Raw genomic sequence first — 21,010 nt, 5'->3', positions numbered from 1 at the left:
ATCATCCCTGCAGCTCTTGAATGAACACCTTCCAGTCCACCAACATGAACTGTAAACTCCAGCCACCAAAACCAACTATAGAATTTAATTATTGGCCTCCTTTGAGCTGTTTATGGAGGAAGAAGTACCTCCCACAGCTACTTAATATTCCCTTTGCAAATATATACAAGGATCACATTTTCTCGATTAGCTACCACGTCACACTGCTAGACTTCATTCTGTGTCTTCACACAAGTAATTTTTGGAGTACTTGCTTCTCATAGTTACTTTAATAAAGACCCAAGAAGTATTAATTCCCCCAATTTGATATTATAATTTTTCTACACAGAGCAATTACCTCCCTGATCATTTGCAGAGCCTTCACAAATGAAACCTCTCAACTGCACAAGAAATTTCAGTACCAAACAGATAGCTCAGATACTGATAACACATGCTAGAACATTTACCAACACTTACTTTGCCAGGCTTGTTTGCATCAAAGCTGTTTTCTTTAAATTTCTCCTGCAGGGTCTCAGCTAACCGACAAAGCAAGGCACCATTATCCAATTTCTCCAGAAAGGTTTCTGCTGTTATTTCTCTACCTGAACAGCAAAGAGAAAATTAAGATAGCAGAAAGCGTGTAAAAGTATGTCTGCATCTGTGTAAAAAGAGAAATCAGTGGAATTCTTGGCAGCAATTTGAAATACACTTGAACTAAAAAACTTGCATTATTCTGAATATTTAGTGAATAACCTCACTCCTATTTTACCAGTAGACATGCAGCAAATTTCTCAGAAATGACATGCTTTCTTTGGGAAGGCACATGCTATCTGAAAAGTAATTCTAGCACATCAGACTCCACAGATCTCATTTTACTTATGAAATTCCAGTGCTTTTAACATACTGCTTTACATGAGGGAGTATAGTTCACACCAGTGTGCATGGATAGCTATAGTGGAAGAGTTGCTAACACAGAATAGCTTATTTTGTAAAAGAAGTATAGAACCCTAGAATGTGTTGGAAGGGACCATAAAGATCATCTAGTTCCAACCCCCTGCCATGGGGAAGGACACTTTCAACTAGATCTACTTGCCACGCAAATTAAGATTTTTTCACCCAAAGAGCAAAGACAAAATAGTTGGATTTCAACATAACTATCATCATGCTAGATGACACTGTACTTTAGCTGCCACAGATGGTCTTCCCTGGCTACAGCAAACCAGATGACCTTCCATTACACATAATTACCTCTTCCTGGTGGAGGTGATCACAGGAGCCCCATGATGTGACGTGCATTCTGAGCAGGCTGGACAATCCAGAGGAAATGGTAATCATTCACCACTCTAGACTAAACTTCTAGGATCTTAACAGCATTTCCATGTAAAAATATTCCTTTCTCTTACTGAAGGTTTTCTATTTTCACATTTCTATTGGAAAATTTGCCTTCTCTTTGGGCACTTTTTAGACTACCAGCTGTATTTTTTCTGCCTCTTCTACTAATTTCAAGAGAGCATCAAGGACTAATTCCTGACCTTCCTATGAGCACAGCTTTATTTTTGGTGATATTTACATACGTCATTCAGAGACAGGAGTAACACTATCAACTCACTGAGGCTCTTAGTGACATGGTTTAGAGGTGGACTTGGCAGTACTGGTGTAATGCTTGGACTTGATGATCTTAAAGTTTTTTTCCACCTAGTTGATGCTATGATTTTTCATAGGCTGTTACACAGCAACTATCAGTAACTCTATCTACCCTGCCAAAAAAAAAAAAAAAAAAGATAAAAGATAAAAGTTTGAAAAACTGAGTGACCTAGATGATCTTTATGGCCTCTTCCAACCCAAACCATTCTACGACTGTAGCTTCTGATCCCATCCAGATCCACTCCTGCTGCTCCAAACTGACTTGTTTCTGAGCAGAACAGGCCAAAGTCTGTCCACTACTGGTCAGGTGTTTCTGACACAGATTTTTAACCACCAAGCAGCTGCCTGACCAAACCAGCAAAATGGTTTGTTTGGGGAAATTTGTTTTCCATGAGATGCCTGGAAACTTGGAGCATGATTCTGTTTAGAAGAGGTTCACAAAATCTTTTTGTCAAAAAAAAATAAAACAAACATAAAATCTAAGGAAAGTATATTTAGGGGGGAAAAAAAGTAAACCTTTTCCATAGCTCTTCATTCAGAAGAGAGGTGAAAATTAACATTCAAAAGTAACAAATATTAAGCAGATAATCAGAAGTTATCATTCTACTTCTGCAATATACTGCTGGTACATTGTGATCTGACAGCGAGTGGCACAACACTGAAGATCACAGTATCACAAAGCAGTATTTTTAGAAAAATGCTAAAGGACAGCTGAGGGGAGTTGGAACTACCTGAACTCCAAGGTCCCTTCCAACTCTAACCATCCTATCATTTCTCAAGGCCCTTGCCTCAAAACTGTTAGAGACTTCGGCATCCTTTGGGTAAAGGAATGTTAGGTTTTCAGCGTGGTCAGTTAAAATAAAAAAACTGAACTAAAGATCTTTGCAGCAAATCAGATACAACAGCAGACTTCCATTTTCAGTTGAATTGAAGCTTTTTTTTTTAACCCCTAACACATTTCCATTTCAGAAATATCTTTAATGTGAAGTTTTTTCTCCTCCCCACCCCCCCCCCCTTTTTTTTTTTCTTATTTTTTTATTCTTCCTTAATTCCCTCTGCCATATAGCCCACTTTACAGCTCCTGGATCCCTAAATGACTTCTCCAGGCATAAGAGCAGTAGCAGAACTGCAGACATTCAGTGGCAGCTTGTGCATAACTGCCAATATTTCAGTAGTGCCTCCTGCTCAGCTGAAGCCAGAACTTGAAACTATAGTAGCCCACAGATGAAAACCCTGACCATCCCAGCACCTCAACAGCCTTTATCACCGTTCTAGCCTACATATTTTCCTATTTACCCATCAGCATTTTTTGGCAAGGGGTATAAAGCCATTAGAAAGCTCAATTTGAACGATTACAGTTACAGTAACTGCTTTACTTTAGAGTATTGCATTTTGGAATAAACTCTTTTTTTCTAAAAAAATACTTCAAGTATTTTTAACCTACACAAGATTATACTTTCCAAACTAAAATAAAAAGTTTTCATAGAGGTAAAAAAAAAATGTTTTACATATCTATTCTGTCCCATGATTTGTAGATTTATTATTTCACTAGTCAAACATTAAAAAGCCTAAAACATATTTAGAGCTATTTTCTCCTTTCACAGACATGGGAAAATTCTTCTATCGCATTCTGCTATTTAACAACACATTTACATTCTTTTAAATGCTAAACAGCATTAGCAATTTGGTCACTGCATATTGTGCACTAAGCTGGAGTATTTTAGTTCTGTTCTCATTTATGAAAGCTGAAAGAATGAGTTTTGCACTGAACATCTGTATCCAATGAAAAATATATTAGGTGTCAGCTTTCAATTCACTGTATTTTATAGCTCCAAAAGGTGGCATTTCTTTGCTAGAACAGACACTCTGACATATTTAACAGTTGAAATGTATTGATTCAAATGAAAGTAATGTTCATAGCCTGAGGAAAAAAAATGGCTCTGTATATTTGTATGGAAAAAACATTAAACTCTATTAAAAATGTATAACTCCCACTATAATTACAAGAAAGCCCTCACAATATTTTTATAAAATGGTAATAACATTAAGGATAATAAAAACACCAACACTGCAAGTATGCAAAACAAACAGGAATATGAAAGCTTTTCCAAACCTTACAAGCATTTCTCACCCTCTCTTTGATCACAATCACCAGATGCCCCTTACAAAGACCAACTCTTACACCTGAGCACCTACCACTTGGAAACTGTGGCCAGCTATCTGTAAGGGCACCCAGTCCTGGGGGTCCTAATGCAACCACACTGGGAGGCTATGAAAGCTTAATCAAAAAGAGCCCACGCCCAGGGTGGGTGCCCAAGAGGCTGAAGACGAAGAATTCCCTATGGGTCACCTCAGACAAGAGCCTCAGGAGAAGGTGGAGGAAACCAAAAACTACAAGTACCAAAATCTAGTTGGTTCCTCTGTTACTGAACTGAGCTTTTCTATACTTCATTTAGTAACTATTTACTATTATTCTTATTGTACACTCCAGTGGTTACACAAAACTACTAGTTTCCAAATTGAAACATTTCATTCGGGTGCATCTCTGAGACATATCAGTAAAAGGATGAGCTTCTACAATACTGAGAAACCAGTGGAACAGCTCTTCCTGACCCTCTTAAATTGTGTGATATGTAAACCCAAAATAACAAAACACCATAAAAGTAAAGAAAACAAAGGCCCAAAGAGTTTATATACATGCAAAACTGGTTCTTTTCTGACAAGGATACTGTTTCCTACAATAGCTGACAGCAATAGTTTTGGTAGCATTGAGACATTATCACTGTTTTGAAATGGGACATATAAACAATCCCACATGCATGTTGATACCAAAGAAAATTGTAAAGCCACTCAACTAAAGGAACTGCATCAGTACCAGCAGAATCACCAGGAGTATCAGTATCATAAATTACTTTATATTCAGACATTTAAAACCGGCATTTCCCACTGGCTTGAGCTGAACATGCTGATGTTGAAAATAAAGGTACTGCTATAGAATCCTCTCCGACAACAAGATGAGCAAGAACATCAAGGTAAAGCAGGCTTTGGTTTAATTCAGAACCAAAGACAGACAGTTTTCCCACAGAAGAGTTCCCAATGTTCATCCCCCAAAATTGACATCTCCTTCCACACACTTCTGAATTCCAAGTCTTGTCTTCAGCTCAATACTTCTTCTAACCTCTTCACCTCCCTGTTCCTTTTCTCTCAGCCTGCTTAACTTTTGCACCCAAGAAACTTTTAAATGCCTCCTACAACACTGAACATTTACATGTCCAATTCCTCAGCATCCTGCATTGTCCAGCTCCTTATTCATGAACAACTTCTGAAGGCTAGAAACCTCTGGGTCCTCTGTTAGGAAGGGGCATCAGCACTGAAATCTTGGAGCCCAGACGTGTCAAATACACATCTTGCAGGACTGTTCCATGGTGCTAAATGAAGCTGGATTGAATCAGCAACAATATAACCCCCTGCAGCTAGTAACTGCGCTCTGGGAACAGGAAAAATATCAGAGCTCTACACAACAGCCAAAGGGGAAACAGAAACCATCCCTCTGTACCTGTCCTAAGCTAGAGACTGGTGATGAGGGCCTATGCATAATAAAAACAAGGCTAAGAGATGATCATAATTTGCAAGGCACTTGGGTCAAAACATCTCCTTAATTTTGCCAGTGCAAAGATCTCTCAACTGAGCCATCAGAGCTCTACAGAGAGAAGTGAGACTAAGACGCAATACCCATAGCTACAATCTTCCTCTCATGCATGCAAACTCTAACCCCTGCAATACTGACGTGTCCCACTCTGAGAATGCCATCATGCACAATATTGTGAGTTAATCCATCTGACACATCGATTTCATGTGCCATGTCCTTTTTCCAGCCCCCATAATACAGGCAGCTAAAATCTATTTAGCAATGGACCTGAAATGACAAACTGACCTCTCAAACTCTTGACTTCTCTGATGCGGTTCCAAAAATAATTAGCAAAATGCATACAAAGTACTTGTGAATCCTCAAAAAGCCCACAGCAACATTCATGCTAAATTAGAATGAAATGCCTGAAGTCATATGAAGGTTTGGGTTGGAAAAAACCCTAAGATCATCAAGTTCCAACCCCCCTGCTAAGGGCAGGGACGCCTCACCCTAGACCATGTCACCCAAAGCTCTGTCCAACCTGGCCTTGTACACCGACAGGGATGAAGCATTCACAACTTCCTTGGGCAACCCATTCCAGGGCCTCATCATCCTCACAACAAAGAACTGCTCCCTTATATGTAACATGAACTTCCCTTAAGTTTAAACGCATTACCCTTTGTCCTATCACTACAGTCCCTGATGAACAGTCCCTCCCCAGCACCCCTGTAGGCCCCATTCAGATACTGGAAGCTGCTATGAGGTCTTCTCACAGCCTTACCTTCTCCAGTCTAAACAGCCTCAACTTTCTCAGCCTGTCTTTATATGGGAGGTGCTCCAGCCCTGGGGTTAAAAATTCTTACAGGATTATTTTCCATCTGCACCATGTATCTCAGCCTTCTTATCTATCACTTATGTAAGGTCAACTTCTGGCTGTGCCTAATTTTCATCTGATATCAAAGCCCTTCATTCTTATTATAAAGTGCAATACCCCTCAAATGTTTTCCAGTTTGGAACTTCGAACCAGGCTATGCTGCTGCAATACTGTCACCCTTTTAACTCTCAGCAATACTGTTGGGCATCTTTGCTTCCCCACAAGTATGTCCAAACCCACGCTCAGTTGATCAAAGTACCTCAGAGAGGTTCAGCCCTATTCTTGCCTAAAGTATTATTATTAAAAATAAAAAAAAAATCTACATTTATTTGAAAATATTATGTGCCCCTGTTGACTCATAGTACAAAAGAAGGAAGAAAACACAGATGAAACAAAATGTAAACCAACATGATAAAGACTACTTGAAATACTTTTTTTTTTTTAATAAACTGAGAAATTCTATTGCACTAAAACTGGCATAAAGACAGAATAAGGCCACACAAGTTACAACAGAGAGCAACCTATGGTGTGGATACACAGAATATTATCTGCTGTGAGTTATCTGTGCATTCATGCACATGAAGATCCACCAACCATTAATGCAAAGCACATTAATTCTCCCATGAAGGAAGAAAACCCTCAACACAAAGGACTCTTGCCTACCATTTTGTCCTTTTGGATGCTGAAAAATGAGAGAGCACAAACAGGTTTTTACAAGGTAGCAGCATGCCATAAATTCATACCTACTTCCTCTTACATCATATGCTTACACATCCCTCCTCTCACTAAAGCTAATCTAAACTATAAAGTAATTAAGCCAAGTTTGAATTCTGAGTTAATACATTCCTATGAATATTAATTGCTTAAATTCAGCTACACTTATTTTGAATGCGAGTTTTGACCTAATGGAATTATTAATTTGAACAACAATGTCTACACAGGAATTTAAATCAGTTTAACAAATCACTGTAATTTCAGCTCTTCAGGACAACCTCTGAGAACAGAATAGCCTGGTGTGAGAAGGTGGGGGGGGGGATGCATTAAGCAAATGAACTGTGTATGTTGCTTAATTAAGTTGTGCCTATTTAGTTCTGCAGTGTAGAATTTAGTGGCCATATGAAAAATCAGATCTTTAATTACAGCTGGCATTTCAGAACCTCCTGCTTATTGCTACTTTCTTGCTAAAAAAAGTGACCTCATTCCTAAACTTGACACTGTTACAAACTGCAAACAAGCTTCTATTTGTTGGAAATTGGCTCACTAAAAATTCATTGTTTAAAACATTTAAATATAATCAATCCTTAATGTAATAAGTTTCCGAGTCAAAAAACAGTCTTTTTGATTGCTGTCTTGCGGTAATTAGAATGAAAAGTCAGGATTACTGGATTTTGTTCTGGCATTGCTTAGACAATTTTACATTCAAAACTCATTAATTTAAATGGAAGTACCACACAAAGACATAAAACAAGTGCCACTTTTGCAGTTGTGGATTCGCAACTATTCCAGCTCCTAAATGGGTATCGTCTACCTGCAAAATACTGTGCTCTAGTGTTCTACTGAAAACTGTAGTCACTGACTACACTCTTCAAATATAGGATACATCCTTTTCTCCTAAAAAAGGAACATGCAGCTAAAAGGCACTAGGTACACTATTACTGTATGACATCACTGAGATGATTCAGCTACAATATTTGCCAAGACAACACACTGCCTATGTCTCACCCACTTCCAGGAAAAAAAAAAAAAAGAAACCCAAACCAAACAAACAAAAAAATCCAAACAAGAAACAAACAACAACAACCAAAAAAAAAATACCACAAAAAAAAACACACAAAACCTCATACACCAAATTTAAAAATGTGCATCCCAGATTTCCTTCAAAATAACATCTGCAACAGCTTCATGTAAACATCACCTCCTCTGAAATATTTTCTCCACTTTGTTTAATGAGAGGAAGTGCTGCTGTGCTGCTACATTTCCCTTAAGGTGTTGTGCAAGTCATGTATTCCTTTGGTAGAATCCTTTGCAATTCCAGAGATCACACAAAAGCCATTTCCCCCTCAATATTCTCGAAAAACAACATACTATTTCCTGGCTCATAGTTCCTAAATTCCACCTTCTTGAAGGAGTCGTATATCCCAAAGAAACATCTGCCTCCTTCCTGCCAGCGACATACTCTCATTTGCTCCACTTCATGTGTGCCTATTTTTTTCTTGGCTTTTGGTTTGCATCCTCTTTCATCAACAACACGTCCTGGCTTCACACACAGCTGCAACCAGGAAATCCCCAGGTCCCACCTGCAGGGTCAGACCCCTCTACACACAAGCTTGAACATGCATGCATTGCCTTGGGCAGCAATTATCAATCACTAGATTGTTTGGTTGACAAAGGACTATTTCATGGCTCCTTCTGTTATCACAGTCATTTCACCCATACTTTTTTGGGTGCTTACCAATTGGCCCACAAAATGGAAGATGTAGGTGGATGGCAATAATTATCACCACTCAGAAAAGATATACAAAAGAACATTTAAAGGGAAATTTGAGTAAAAATAAATGAACAATAAAGGTCAATTGTGCTACTCACAGAAACACTGTAGAGGCAAATTACTTAATGGCTTTTCTGCCCTTGCTAACAGTCACACTATGCAGAGGTAGCTAACTAATCATAACCTTTATTTCTGAAGCCTGAGAGACTGAATTCCCAGCTAGCAGTGTATAGAGTTTTCTTACTGCCAGTATCTGCATTCCATCCAGTTGTATCTTACCCAGTAGGTTTGTGAGCCACAGGGCCAAATCCTCTTTCATCGGCAACAAGTTGGCCTCATGTCTACTTGCAAGCCACTGACTGTACTGATGCATATCAGAGAGGCCAGGCCCACGTGCCTTGGGGCTCAGAGCAGTGCACATGGCTTATCCACTTGCTGTACCTGTTTTATTATATAGTAAAAAGAGAAAAAGAACAAAATATGCCATTATACCAAACAAAGTTTCATGGGTTCTGTTTTAAGAATTGTAGAAGATAAGAACAGTAACTATGAGTCCAAGAAATCAGACGTCAGACAGACAAATGTGGATCTAACACATGCATACATCAAGGATGACTGAAGTTTTGCTTTGTTATGGATCACACTGCAGATGATTAAATTGTACAGATAATTGACAACTTCAACTGCACTTGCCAAGCTACACGTTGCCAACACATAACCACATATTCTGCAAGGCATGATTAAAATCAAATAAAAATAAACATTTTATACAAAGCTAACAACTCACTGCAGTGCCTAATCCAATAGCCACTGAAAATAAATGGAATGCTTCAGAGATTTTTGGATCAGGCCCAAGAAAAAGGCAGGAGTAACTGAGTTACACTACTACAGCAAACTTAGTAGCTATTAACAAATGCCATTACCAAATGGAATCAGTTTATTCTACAACTTCAGAATAACATAGGACAAAACTCACAGCAAATATATTTACTGAATAGCATTATTTCCTCAGAAAGCAGCACAACAGGTAGCACTTGTCACCCATGCCTCCCACTTCCACCTTTAACACAAATACTCTGCTTCAGCCAGGACTTACCTGCACGTCAAGTTTCAGTAAGACAACATGTCATGTATTAAATATTAGTTAAGTGTTGTGAGTCTTGCAGCAGCGAGAGACCTTAAACCCACTGGACCTATATCTTTGCCCCTGAAGGATTAATTCCTCCATCTGTGGCAGAAGCGTGCTAAGTAAAGAAGGTTATTTCTCTCTCTGAAAAAATACCTCAGACCTGGACCCTGATGCTCGTAGCAATGAGCCTACATACTTTCTTGCCTGGCTGGCTGTAGCCTGCTGAAATCCATCTCACTAACCAGCACTCCCAAGGTCTTCGATAGGTGGCACTAGACAGACAAACTGGGACAGACTTTATGGGAGGCCCATAAGCAACAGTTCTTTGCCTATTACAAACTGACTAATCCACACCAGCTCTAGTTACATACATCGACTGGCTTCAGCTTATGATATTATGCAAACATTGCTTCTATCTGTCCTTTGCATATCTTCCAAGTCAGGCAAGAGGCATTTGTGACTTGAAAAACAACAACAACAACAACAAAAAAAAAAAAAAAAAAAATCAAACGATTTGTTACACTATTCCCTTGTGGCCTGAAATAACAAGAATACTGAAAACAATTCCCTTACCAAAGAAAGAGGAAAATGTTTACTGAATGTAAAAAGAACTGCTTTTCCATAAAACTGTGCTGTAACCAACATTTCCAAACATATGAAAGTCTATTTGGGATATTTTAATGCTTACATTAAAACACTCCAGCAGTTTTTAACCATACCCTGGGTAATTAAAGTCCTTGTTGGCAAACTCACCTGCCTAAGCTCTTGTTCAGAGTACCTCACCCCAAATCCTGAAGTTTGGCTTGCCCTTCAGATATACACAGCTTTTACTGCTAACACACTTCTTACTGAAATTGGACATTTTTTCAGCTATGGATGGGGAAAATAAAGATGAAAAAATACTTTATTCCCTTGTATAAACACAGATTTATTAATTATCAGTATATGTTATACTAAAAAAAAATTTTGTGCATCAAAGTTCCTTCAAAAGCAAAGGAGTTTAAGGCAGTCTAAAGTATGTAATTTAAGCAGAACCTTATTCTGAAAACTTTGTAAAAAAAAACTTTGATTTATGATTTCATGGTTAAGAAATCCAAATCATACAATCATACCTGTTCATTTGCAGGGGGTGGTGGAGGGAGGGGAAGGGAGTGGAGAGAGAAGGATTTGATTTGTGCAGAGCTAACAGCCTATCTGGAACATCATTCTCAAAATAGAGACCTTCAGACTAGATGATACTAATAGCTAAGGGATTACAATGCCAGTATATGTAAGGTTGCTATTAGTCACTCAGAACCATGCACCTTAGTGCTTCAATGCACTGCTTCATTTTGGATAGAAACAGAGGCAATATGGATAATTAGCATCACCTTGCCTTCAAAGGTTATATGGGAAAAAAACAAGTATAAATATCTCTGTCATATAATTTCTTTAAAAAAAAAAAGAAACAAAAAAAACCCACAGCTACTATTTTTCTGTCCGATTTCTGGATTCTAGCAACTCTGTTGATATGGTGAGAGCCAAAACTGAAACTAGTTTATTCTCTTGAATCACCTCTGAAACGATACTGACAATATGAAAAGGCAATAAAAAATTACTTATTCCCGAATGTTCACTTCATGCGCAAGACACAAGGTAAAAATACATCCTTTTGGGGCATCCATTTTTCAGTTTATTAATACCTATGTATCTAAATATTTAGGAAACAAAATCTTGCCATTTATTTCTTTTGACATACAAACTGCAAAAATATACCTGAAAAAAAATAAAAAAGCAGAGCCATTGTACTAAAGGAACCAGTTAGACACTGCACCACTTTACTGGAAATAATTTCACAGTTCATACATGCTTTGGGGAGGTGTGGGGGGTGGGGTGTGTGTTAGACTACATTACCCCTGGAGGTCCCTTCCCACCTACGTTATTCTCCAATTTTTTATTTCAAAGATGCACACAGGAATATCCACCATGGGACCCTATGCAGAGTCTGCCCTGCTAAGAATACTACACATGGCACATATACCGAGCTAGGCTGCGTTAAGAGGAAAACTATGGAGATGACATCTTTTTCTTCCATCTCAGGAAAGGCCCACCTACCTTACCACTACAAGACTACAAGCTCCATAGGGCACTTCAAATATGGAGATAATTAATAACCAATATAATATAATTAATAACCATCATAATATGCCTGACAGCCAGCCAGATTTGCTACTGGATGCTGCTATTGGTGGGGCTGAAGTAATTTGAAGGTCTGAAAGTTGTATTTCTTTAAGACCAGAGCAAAGACAGGGAAGGCTGCTGGAACAGCTACATGGAGGCAGTTTGGGTTTCCCCATCAGGCTGTGAAACAAGCACTGCAGTCTGTTTATGCTTCAGGCTGATCTCCGTGGTGAGACAGCACAGAGGATTCAGGGATATGAGATGTTATTTCAGCTTGTCTCTAAAACACAAGCTGTCTTGAAATATATTACATATTGGCCTACCTCTCGTTTTGTAAAACTCAGCAACCAGGCTGTGTGAAAGTCTCAAAGAACTTCTGAGACTAATTAAAGGAAGAAAAGTGGGAGAACAAAGAGCTTGGATTTCAGTGGATGGATGGGTGCTTTAGTTTCAGAGTAACTGTGGCAGTAGGAAGAGAGAAGATACAGAGACAAGAAGGGTATTCTAACGTAGTTTTACTAGAACACAAGTTCGCAGAACAGGAAACTAGGAAAGATAAGGAAAGGCAAATAGGTGACAAAAATCCCTAGAAGCTAAAAAATTATTCCAGCATCTCTATACCAGGACTAGGTCCAAGATGCCTCAGGGCTGAAATACCTAAACTTCAGTAAAAACATTCATCTCCTTCATCAACTGTAATAGCCCATACATTAACTATTGAAACTTTCATCACATACTTTGTCACAGGATCTGTGACAAAGCTGAACTGGCTTAGGTGAAGGTGACAGAAGTTGGGTCCTGAGCTCCTTCAAGACCTCTTCGAAGAGTCAACCTCAAGCCAAGGCCAGGTTCTTGATTCTTTACTCATATACCATCAACTTCACTTCCTTAAAATGTCACAATGTATTTATTTTCTGGTGAGCTGAAGAAAAGTTTAACAATTTATCAGTGAGTAATTTGGTCATATTTTTAACTTGCCAGGGAGGTAGACAGTGTTCAAGGACACATCACCACAGCTGAGGCAAACCTCCGGCTCCAACTATTTCATCCTTTCCTTTTGGCAGGAATAAGGAATGAATTAAGTAGCCAAAAAAGACTGGTTTTCTTAATCTCACTACTTTCTAACAGCAACATCAGATCATCATATATATGGCTCTTTGAAACTAGCCAACACAAACACAACCAATATTTCACAGAATGTTACACTCCTCTATAAACTGTTCAGGCTGACATGATACGCAGAAGCATTTTCAAAACTTACCTCTGAATGACTTGCTCCTGAAAAAGCAACTTCTTCCCCCCACTATTCTGAATGTAGACAAGGAAAGGTCTTCAACTACTTTTCATTCTGTTTTGTCACAGGTCACATTTATTCAGCACAGCCTTTTTTTTTTTTTCCACTTAAGTAAGAGGATGACATCTCAAATTCTCAGACTTCTTGTCTAACTGAAGAATTCAGTGTGGGATAGTTTACAGTACACCTAGTGACATGTAACAGACTCGACACACTAAAAGGCTGTATTTGCTTCTGCTTGCTCCTACCAAACACTGAAGTTTTTATTTTCCTTTACAGTAATACATTTAGTTTTCTGTGTATTGTAGCTCACAGCTTCTAAGTTACCAGTGGTGTAACTTACGCTACCTGCTGATTGTTGTCAGTGATCATCAAGGGAAAGCAATGAGCATCAAACAAGTAATCTTCTGTAATTCCACTGCCTTTTGTTGGGGCTAACTGGTAGAACAAAAGGACTGAAGAATGATACACTGTACTCAAAACACACAGGAGGCAAGGACTGACCCAGAAAGCCAAAGTGGCTGCACACTTAGACACTCACAGTTGCAGATCCATAGATTCAATCCCATTTCCTATTCCAACCACCTTTCTTACCAAGTGTGATCAGGAGGAATAAAAACATATATAGAAAAGTGTGTGTGTATGCACAGATACACATACACAGAAAAAGCAAGTTCCACCCTTTGAGATAATCATACAAAACATTGAGTTTTTACTCCAAATTACCCATTCAGTTCCAGGATATGGACATAGTGGTTTTCACAGAGTAGCTGCTGGCCCTGCAGTGCTCTCTGTATTACACGAGTTTCATTGTTGATGCAGCCTGCTTCCTAATTACTACATGAGTGTTATTTCCCAACCAAAAGGAGGCTTGAGAGCTCCTTTTAACTTGCTGCTAGATATGATCCTTCCAGGTCAGGGATGAAGAAGTCTTGCTCAGTCACTTGTTCTTGATGACTTGGTTTAAGAATTAGCATAGAAATTCAGTATTTAGTCCAACAAGTGTTTTTCTTTGTATTTGTATTTAGTTACAAAAGATTAAAATCATGTTAAAAAGTATCTATAGAGGGGAAATAAATAAATCATAAAGCACATGCAGAACTCTGTATAGAGACTCCTACACAACATACTCTTTGCACCATATACCAGCTTGACTGTGACATTATGTGACAGACACTTGCTCTGACCCACCCAGGTACTGCCTCCTACCAGGCAAGCTAATCACTGGCTCTGTCCACCTGGCAGCCAAAACAGAGTTCTCCGAGACTGAAGATTTGCATGTGTGCCAATTCAGCACCCTACTTGCTCCACAAAGCTGGAACAACTGGCAAGAAGATGGCATAACTGTCTTGGACACCAAGTTCAAAGACTATTTCATAAAAACCTCAGGGAAGATGATGGCTCTAAGCTTCTGAGCCTTTGTAATACCACTGAGGTAGTGCATCAGGTATCAGTTGCAGAAGAAACAAAACATCATGCACACAACTGTGTACATGTCACACAGTTTACTGTCAGTGGCAGAGGCAGCAGACAGCAACTTAGGCAAGAGCAGCAAGAGCTTTTCTCTGAAGGAACTGGAACTTGAGTGCTAGACTGTACATTGGCTTTGACAGAGGGGTATCAGCTATAACTGCAGACAATCTCCTGCTGTCTTAGAGAGAAGGTAATGCTATTGGAAAGAAGCCATCCTGGAAAGAGAGGAGAGAAAGGATCAAAAGCCAGGATAGAGCTCATGAGTATCTGGCAAGGGTCTCTGCTGGATCTCCCTGCTAGTTCTAATCACCTCAAGCAGATGGAAAAGAACAGAACTTTTGAAATGTCACTGGATTTTAAGTGGACTGTGTGAAGCATTCATTCACTGGAACTGCAAGCTGGGTGCAAAAGAGGCTTAAATAAAAGACCCAACATTCATAAACACATTAAATTGCAGCAACAAAATACACATTTGTGCAAGTGGAACTGAGGCTGAACACAGCCTGAGACGTATACTTGCAATCACCACTTTCAGATCATCAAGTGCTAGTTTGACACACATAGCTGTGTCAAAAACCGATTTCAGTTTTCCTGTATCAGTATTAGCATTTTTTTTCAGATTGGGAGAGTATATCATTAATCCACAGACTAGAGGTTGTTCTTGTTTTTCTACCCCTCACCCATATACATATGCATACACAAATATATATGCAGAAAGGAGAGGAAAAAAAATATACATGAACAGCTTCCTTTGAGAGCCACAGGGGTAACTAACAACTTCTGCAATTGATATTTTTAACATCAGGAAACTGTTCCCTATGGTGAGATCTTCTAGACAGTGAAATCATTTCCCCAGGTGAAACCACGAAAGCTCCCCTCCTCAAAATCCTTAAAATGGGGGGGGGGGGGGGCAGGAGAAGCCAACATAAACAAACCAAAAAAACCAAGAAAGATTAAAAAAAAAATAAAAAAAAAATCAGAGACCCATCATTCACTGGTAGATGCTACTCAATTACCACCTTCAATTTCCAGTTTACTACAGAACAGTAATCACTCATTTTTCATTTTTACATATGTAAACACAAACACTTTCAAGCGAGTCAGCTACTATATGGCATAGCTCCTCCTCAAAAAGCTATTACAGAGCCTTCCCTTCCATAGGTGATTCTGACCTTCATCACACTAAATACAGGTATCTGTAACTTAGTTTTCTCACTGTCATAAAGCAGCAGGTAAAACATCAGCTCACAAATGTAGCAAACATTTTTCTAAGGAAATTCAATTTTTCTAGTTATTTTATTATCCTTATAAACTATACCACAACCAATTTAGGCCAAGGTTTCTGGATCTTTCCCAGCTTGACTTGGAGCACACTGTATATGCTGGGAGCAGGGGGAGGGGCACTGGAAGGGAACCACCATCTGAAACTCATTAATCAATTAGAATTTTTAAGGGCTTACATCAAAATGCGATCTACACTGATAAAGTAAACTTTCATCACAAGAAGCCTTTGTCCTTTACATTATGAATATACGTGTTACAAATGTGTGCAGTACTTCCAGTGGAGGATGGAGAACCTTGGCACAAGAGCTCAGTGATACTTTAGACCCAAAAGGCCCTTGGTCTGAGGCCAGAACAAAATGGAGTTAACCACACTTAAAAATCTGAGCTAATGACTGGAAGCCTAGACATTTGCAAGACTATGCCTAGAAGAAATAATCCTGTTGCCTTGATAATGTCTCCTCTACCAAAAGAAAAGCAAAAAGTCCTTCTCACTCAAACCAAAACAAAGCTTTAAGAATGTTCAATATTGATTTGCTCATAAAATTGTAACTCTTGGAAGCTAAGCCTGATTCCTAACACAGCCCAAAAACTTTTAAGTTGACATCTATTTGCCTGGCTTTTACTGTGTGTTTTTCTGCTTGGCTAAGCAAAATAGCCATTAAAAATGAGTACAAAAAGAAGTTTCGACTTCTACCAGCTAGAAAAGGAAATATATATTTAAACTGATACATCATACAAGGAACACAAGCATGTCTCTTGCTGCAAGTACATTATGCAGGCAGTAGTACAAGCTGACTCTAAATCATCAGCTTTGCTTTTAATCATGAAGTTCTATTCCTAAATCCTGTCCTGAAATTAGTGTGAAGCTTAACTGAGAGGTGTAAAGTGGAGCTGAAGAAGTACTCTGGATAGCAAATGTGCCAATTTAAATAAGCCTGTGGGTAAAATAAACAGAGTGACCAAATAAGTTAATAGCCTAAAGTCAGTGCAAGAAGTTGAGAGTAGTATTGCCTCTTCCTCACCTCACCACCTCCATCTAGGGTTTGGTTGTGGTTCCAACTAGGGCACCACGGTATAATGCTGATCAGATGGCCTACGGTAACATATGATGTTAACTGAGGAACATCAGCTAATTTCCTATTAAATCACAATCCACATCACAAAACCATGCCACTTGGCACCACATCTACTACACAGTGAGGAAACAATTCATAATTTAATACATATGGAAACCAAAGAATACTTTTTGTTGTCCATTTTTAATTTCCAAGTAACATCAGAAGCGTGCTGGAACTGCACTGGGGAACCTGCAGTGAACCCTTCCTGGTGCCCCAGGCACCCTTCTCCCCTAGAAGCTCACAAAACCAGCGGGCTCCACTGACAGCCATCATTGCAGGAAGATAGATAAGGAAGGATAAGCAAGGCAGCAACCTTCACTTCTTACATGAAAGCACTACTGAGTAAGAACAGTCCTCTTACAGTAAAACTCTACCCTCCTGAGATGGGAATCTAAAACCTGAAGAAGCAAGCAACAACCTGAAAGGGCGGATTTCGGTGTGAGAGAGGGTCTCCTCCCGCCGGCCCTTCGGACCCAGCAACCCAAGGGTACGCAGGACAAGCCTGAGATTGAGGAGAGGGATGCACAGACCAAGTAGGAGCCCCCGCGAAAGCCGGGCTGGAAGCGCTCACACCGCCTCGCAGGAGGACCTCCCCCCCCCACCTCTCCCCGAAAGTCCGGCAGCCGCCCCCCGTCTCACCCACCGCGGAGCCCGGCTCTGCGCGGCGCCAGAACGCGTCCGTCCGCCTCGGGACCCCTCTGCTGTAAGGCTAAACTACTAATGGCTTTGCCATCAGTGCTGGAGGCGCTGCTCCCAGATCTGCCCCTCGGGGGGCAGGACCAAGCACCACACGCCACGGGATGGGCCCCAGGAGCCAACCGATCGCAGGGCTCCATCATGAAACCCCGCAGCCTTCAGAAAGCCGTCCCGATACCCGCAACGCGGTGCCCGCCGCTCCCTGGGGAAGTGAAAGGGGTGGGGGAAAGACACAAAAGTACCGACTCCACAGCGCGGAGCCGCCAGGCACTCACCTTCCCGCTCCGCTCCCCAGCCCCTTTCACTTTAACCCTACCGAGCGCCCTCAATTTAAAGGAGCTCGAGCTGCGAGCTCTGCCGGGGCGGGCAGTGTTCAGCTCGGGTCCCGCTCCCGGGGCCGCACTCACCAGCCCACCGCCGCCGCGCTCCCCCGGAGCGGAACAGACGGGCAGCAGCCGCGCTGCCACTCCTCATGCTTCTGTCCGCTCCGAGCGGGGCTCGCCTGGGGAACCCCTGGGTTGTTTTGTGTTGTGGGGTTTTTTTTTTCCTTTTCCTTTTTTTTTTTTTTTTTTCAGAGGGGCGGCAGAGGCAGTTTGCACTGATTCACCCTTGAAATCCTGAGGTATTGTGTTACAGCCCTTGGCAGCAAGCTGGTGCTTGGGTCCGTTTCTCTGTTATTATTATTGTTACTCCCTTTCTAAGACTCCTGATTGTAGAATAAGGAAAAAAGAATAGTAAACGGAGAAAGGAAAAATTCTCATCCAAGATAAAACTGTCTTTTTCTTTGACTAGTTGTCTGGGGATTTTTTTTAACACTTTACAGCACAACTTTGTCACGTTGCACACACACACCCCCCACCCCCCCGACAGCTAAAAGAACAGCTTTGGGAACCCTGATTTATCACATCTATCTCCAAAAAAATTTCATATCACCTTGTAGTGTATTTAAGTAGAGAAGTTCTTCCCTGTGAGGGTGGTGAGGCCCTGGCACAGGTTGCCCGGAGAAGCTGTGGCTGCCCCATCCCTAGCAGTGTTCCAGACCAGGCTGGACAGGGCTTGGAACAACCTGGTCTAGTGGAAGGCGTCCCTGCTGGTATGTTTTGTTGCTGCCCGTGGCAGGGGGCTGGAACAGAATGAGTTTTAAGGTCCGAAAGGATTTTTCCTGTTCTATGACCTAAAAAAGTATGCTGCTCAGAAATTAAGCATTCTTATATTACTTTTTCAGGATGGTGATGGATAGAGGGTTTGCTCCTTCTTGTACATTTGTGTTTCATTTGCCAAATTGACTCTTCAACCCTTTTTCTTTCAGCCATTTTATTCTCACCTTATGTCCTTTCTGTGACATCTCAGTATTTTGTTAAACGCCAGAGATAACCTACTCCAACTGTTTATTCACTTATTCCCTGCACAGCGAAGCCCCTTTCATGAATCCAATAGCGGGAAACAGATGTTCAGACTTCTACTTCTCCTAATGCATGCATGTAGATTGTCTGGTTGAGTTTACTAATGGTATCATGTTAGCACTTTCCAGGAGAGTGCTCCAGTCAAACAGCACACTGATTTTTTTATCTTTCACAGAATATATCCACTTAATTAATTTGTTCTACCCAAAGCACATTATATGTAATTACTCTAAAAGAATTGTTTTAACCTGATTGCTGAAGAGCACATCAAGCTGACCCTTATTTTTTATTTACATTCATTTCTTTTGTACTCTGATCTGCTGGGAAAACTTGATTTGCACAATTAATGCTGGGCTATTTCTCAATAATTGCACTGTAAGCAAATTCCTGTTCTCTGAGTAGCAGATGTTCATTTCTAGCCAATCAGAATACACACATCTTTCCTTCTTTATTGTATTCCATACTCCTATTATGCTGTTTTCTGATGGACTATTAACTGCTGCGATGAGTGCTACTTCAATGAGAGCACTTTATCAGCATGCCAAGGTATTTAACTAGGATGAGCTCTAGCCATGTACTATGTGACTAACAGCACAGAATTAAATGAACTCCTAGTTTTGTTCTTGTTAGCAAAATTCAGATGCCCTGGGCATGGTATTCTTTGGCTCATCCAATTTCTTGGACACTAAGAAAAAAAAAAAAAAGGAGAAAAAAAGCCCTCAGATATCTTAAAAATCCACTGCAGTGAACCAGATGCTGAGCTGATGAGCAGATTCCTGTATACACTTCATTATCTTACACAGGTTTTAGCTGACTTTGAGAAAGATGGTTTTGGTTTGTTTTTTTTTAAATAACGAACAGCAATTTAAATCCAGTTCATGTGTCACCTCAGTATAAGAAGAAGCTTGAGATGAGAAGACCAATTCTGTTACGGTGTCCCCTACACCTAAAAGTCTTGCCCCTTTATAAAGAAGTTAGAATACATTCCCCTAAGCACCAATTACATTTCCATTAAAAGCTTCTCAAAGGTCATGTGTCCTCTTCCAGTTACAAGTTCCCTGCTTAGGAGCAATTCCACACAGGGAGTTAAGCTGAGGTTCTTTGAGCTATCATGTAAAAAAAACCTAGATGTGCATTTGCATATGTACTGGTGGAAAGCTTGTCAGCCCACACCTGGAATGCTGTGTTCAGTTTTGGTCCCCTGCTAAACAAAAAAGACATGGACAGGCTGGGGAGGATCCAGAGAAGAACCACAAAGATGATCCAAGGACTAGGAAGCCACATGAGGAAAAGCTGAGGGAACTGCTTTTGTTCAGCCTAGAGCAAAGAAGACTCATGGGAGACCTTGTAACCATGTTAAAATGGTGGCTACAGAGGAGATGTTTTTACAAGGAGTGACGTGGAACAAACAAGGAGTGATGGGCATAAGTTACTCCTGGGAAGATTCCAGTTGGACACAAGAGGAAAATTTTTCACAATCAGAACAATCAGCTATGGAAAAATAGCTCTTCGGAAGCAGTGGTTTCTCCAGCACTGGACCTTTTCAAGATTCAGTTGGACATCATGCTGGGACATCTTCTCAAGACCGTGATTTTGCCAAGAAAGGCAGGAGCAGATGATCCTTGAGGCCCCTTCCAACCTCGTATTCTGTGACACTAGTATTAGTAGTCTTTGCTTCAATTTCTCTTCCCATTAAATTACCCCCTTTGTTATTGGACTTTGTCTGAGAATATTTTGTTGAGTTTCTGTTTATATTTAACCCAGTTCTGCCTCTGATGTCACCCACAATGAAACTTCCTTTAACAGTAATGAAATCAGATGAGGACTTTTTTATACCTGG

At 40.2% G+C, this 21,010-nt stretch overlaps 1 protein-coding gene across 4 annotated transcripts in view; it reads right to left on the bottom strand.

Moving 5' to 3' along the window:
* GAS2 (growth arrest specific 2) overlaps positions 1-18,288 on the bottom strand; it is a 90,156-nt gene extending 71,868 nt beyond the window's left edge. The window contains exons 1-3 of one of the 4 annotated variants that reach the window (XM_061479173.1): positions 18,175-18,288; positions 8,893-9,054; positions 457-581 (exon numbers count right to left, since the gene is read on the bottom strand). In XM_061479173.1, the coding sequence (XP_061335157.1) occupies positions 457-581; positions 8,893-9,034 (267 nt within the window). In that variant the 5' untranslated portion in view covers positions 9,035-9,054; positions 18,175-18,288. Of the gene's footprint in view, positions 1-456; positions 582-8,892; positions 9,055-17,489; positions 17,546-17,714; positions 17,830-18,042 lie in introns of those variants that run through there. The other 3 variants (XM_061479171.1, XM_061479172.1, XM_061479175.1) reach the window with 3 other exon arrangements.
* Between the last annotated feature and the right edge of the window lie 2,722 nt (positions 18,289-21,010).

This window comes from Pezoporus flaviventris, unplaced genomic scaffold (assembly GCF_033815535.1).
Source record: "Pezoporus flaviventris isolate CSIRO_AGI_PZ_B2104156 unplaced genomic scaffold, CSIRO_AGI_Pfla_v1 ptg000143l, whole genome shotgun sequence".
In the NCBI taxonomy this organism is placed as follows: Eukaryota; Metazoa; Chordata; class Aves; order Psittaciformes; family Psittacidae; genus Pezoporus; species Pezoporus flaviventris.
Note: the sequence above shows the minus strand (reverse complement) of the source record. Positions and strands in the feature narration are given on the sequence as shown.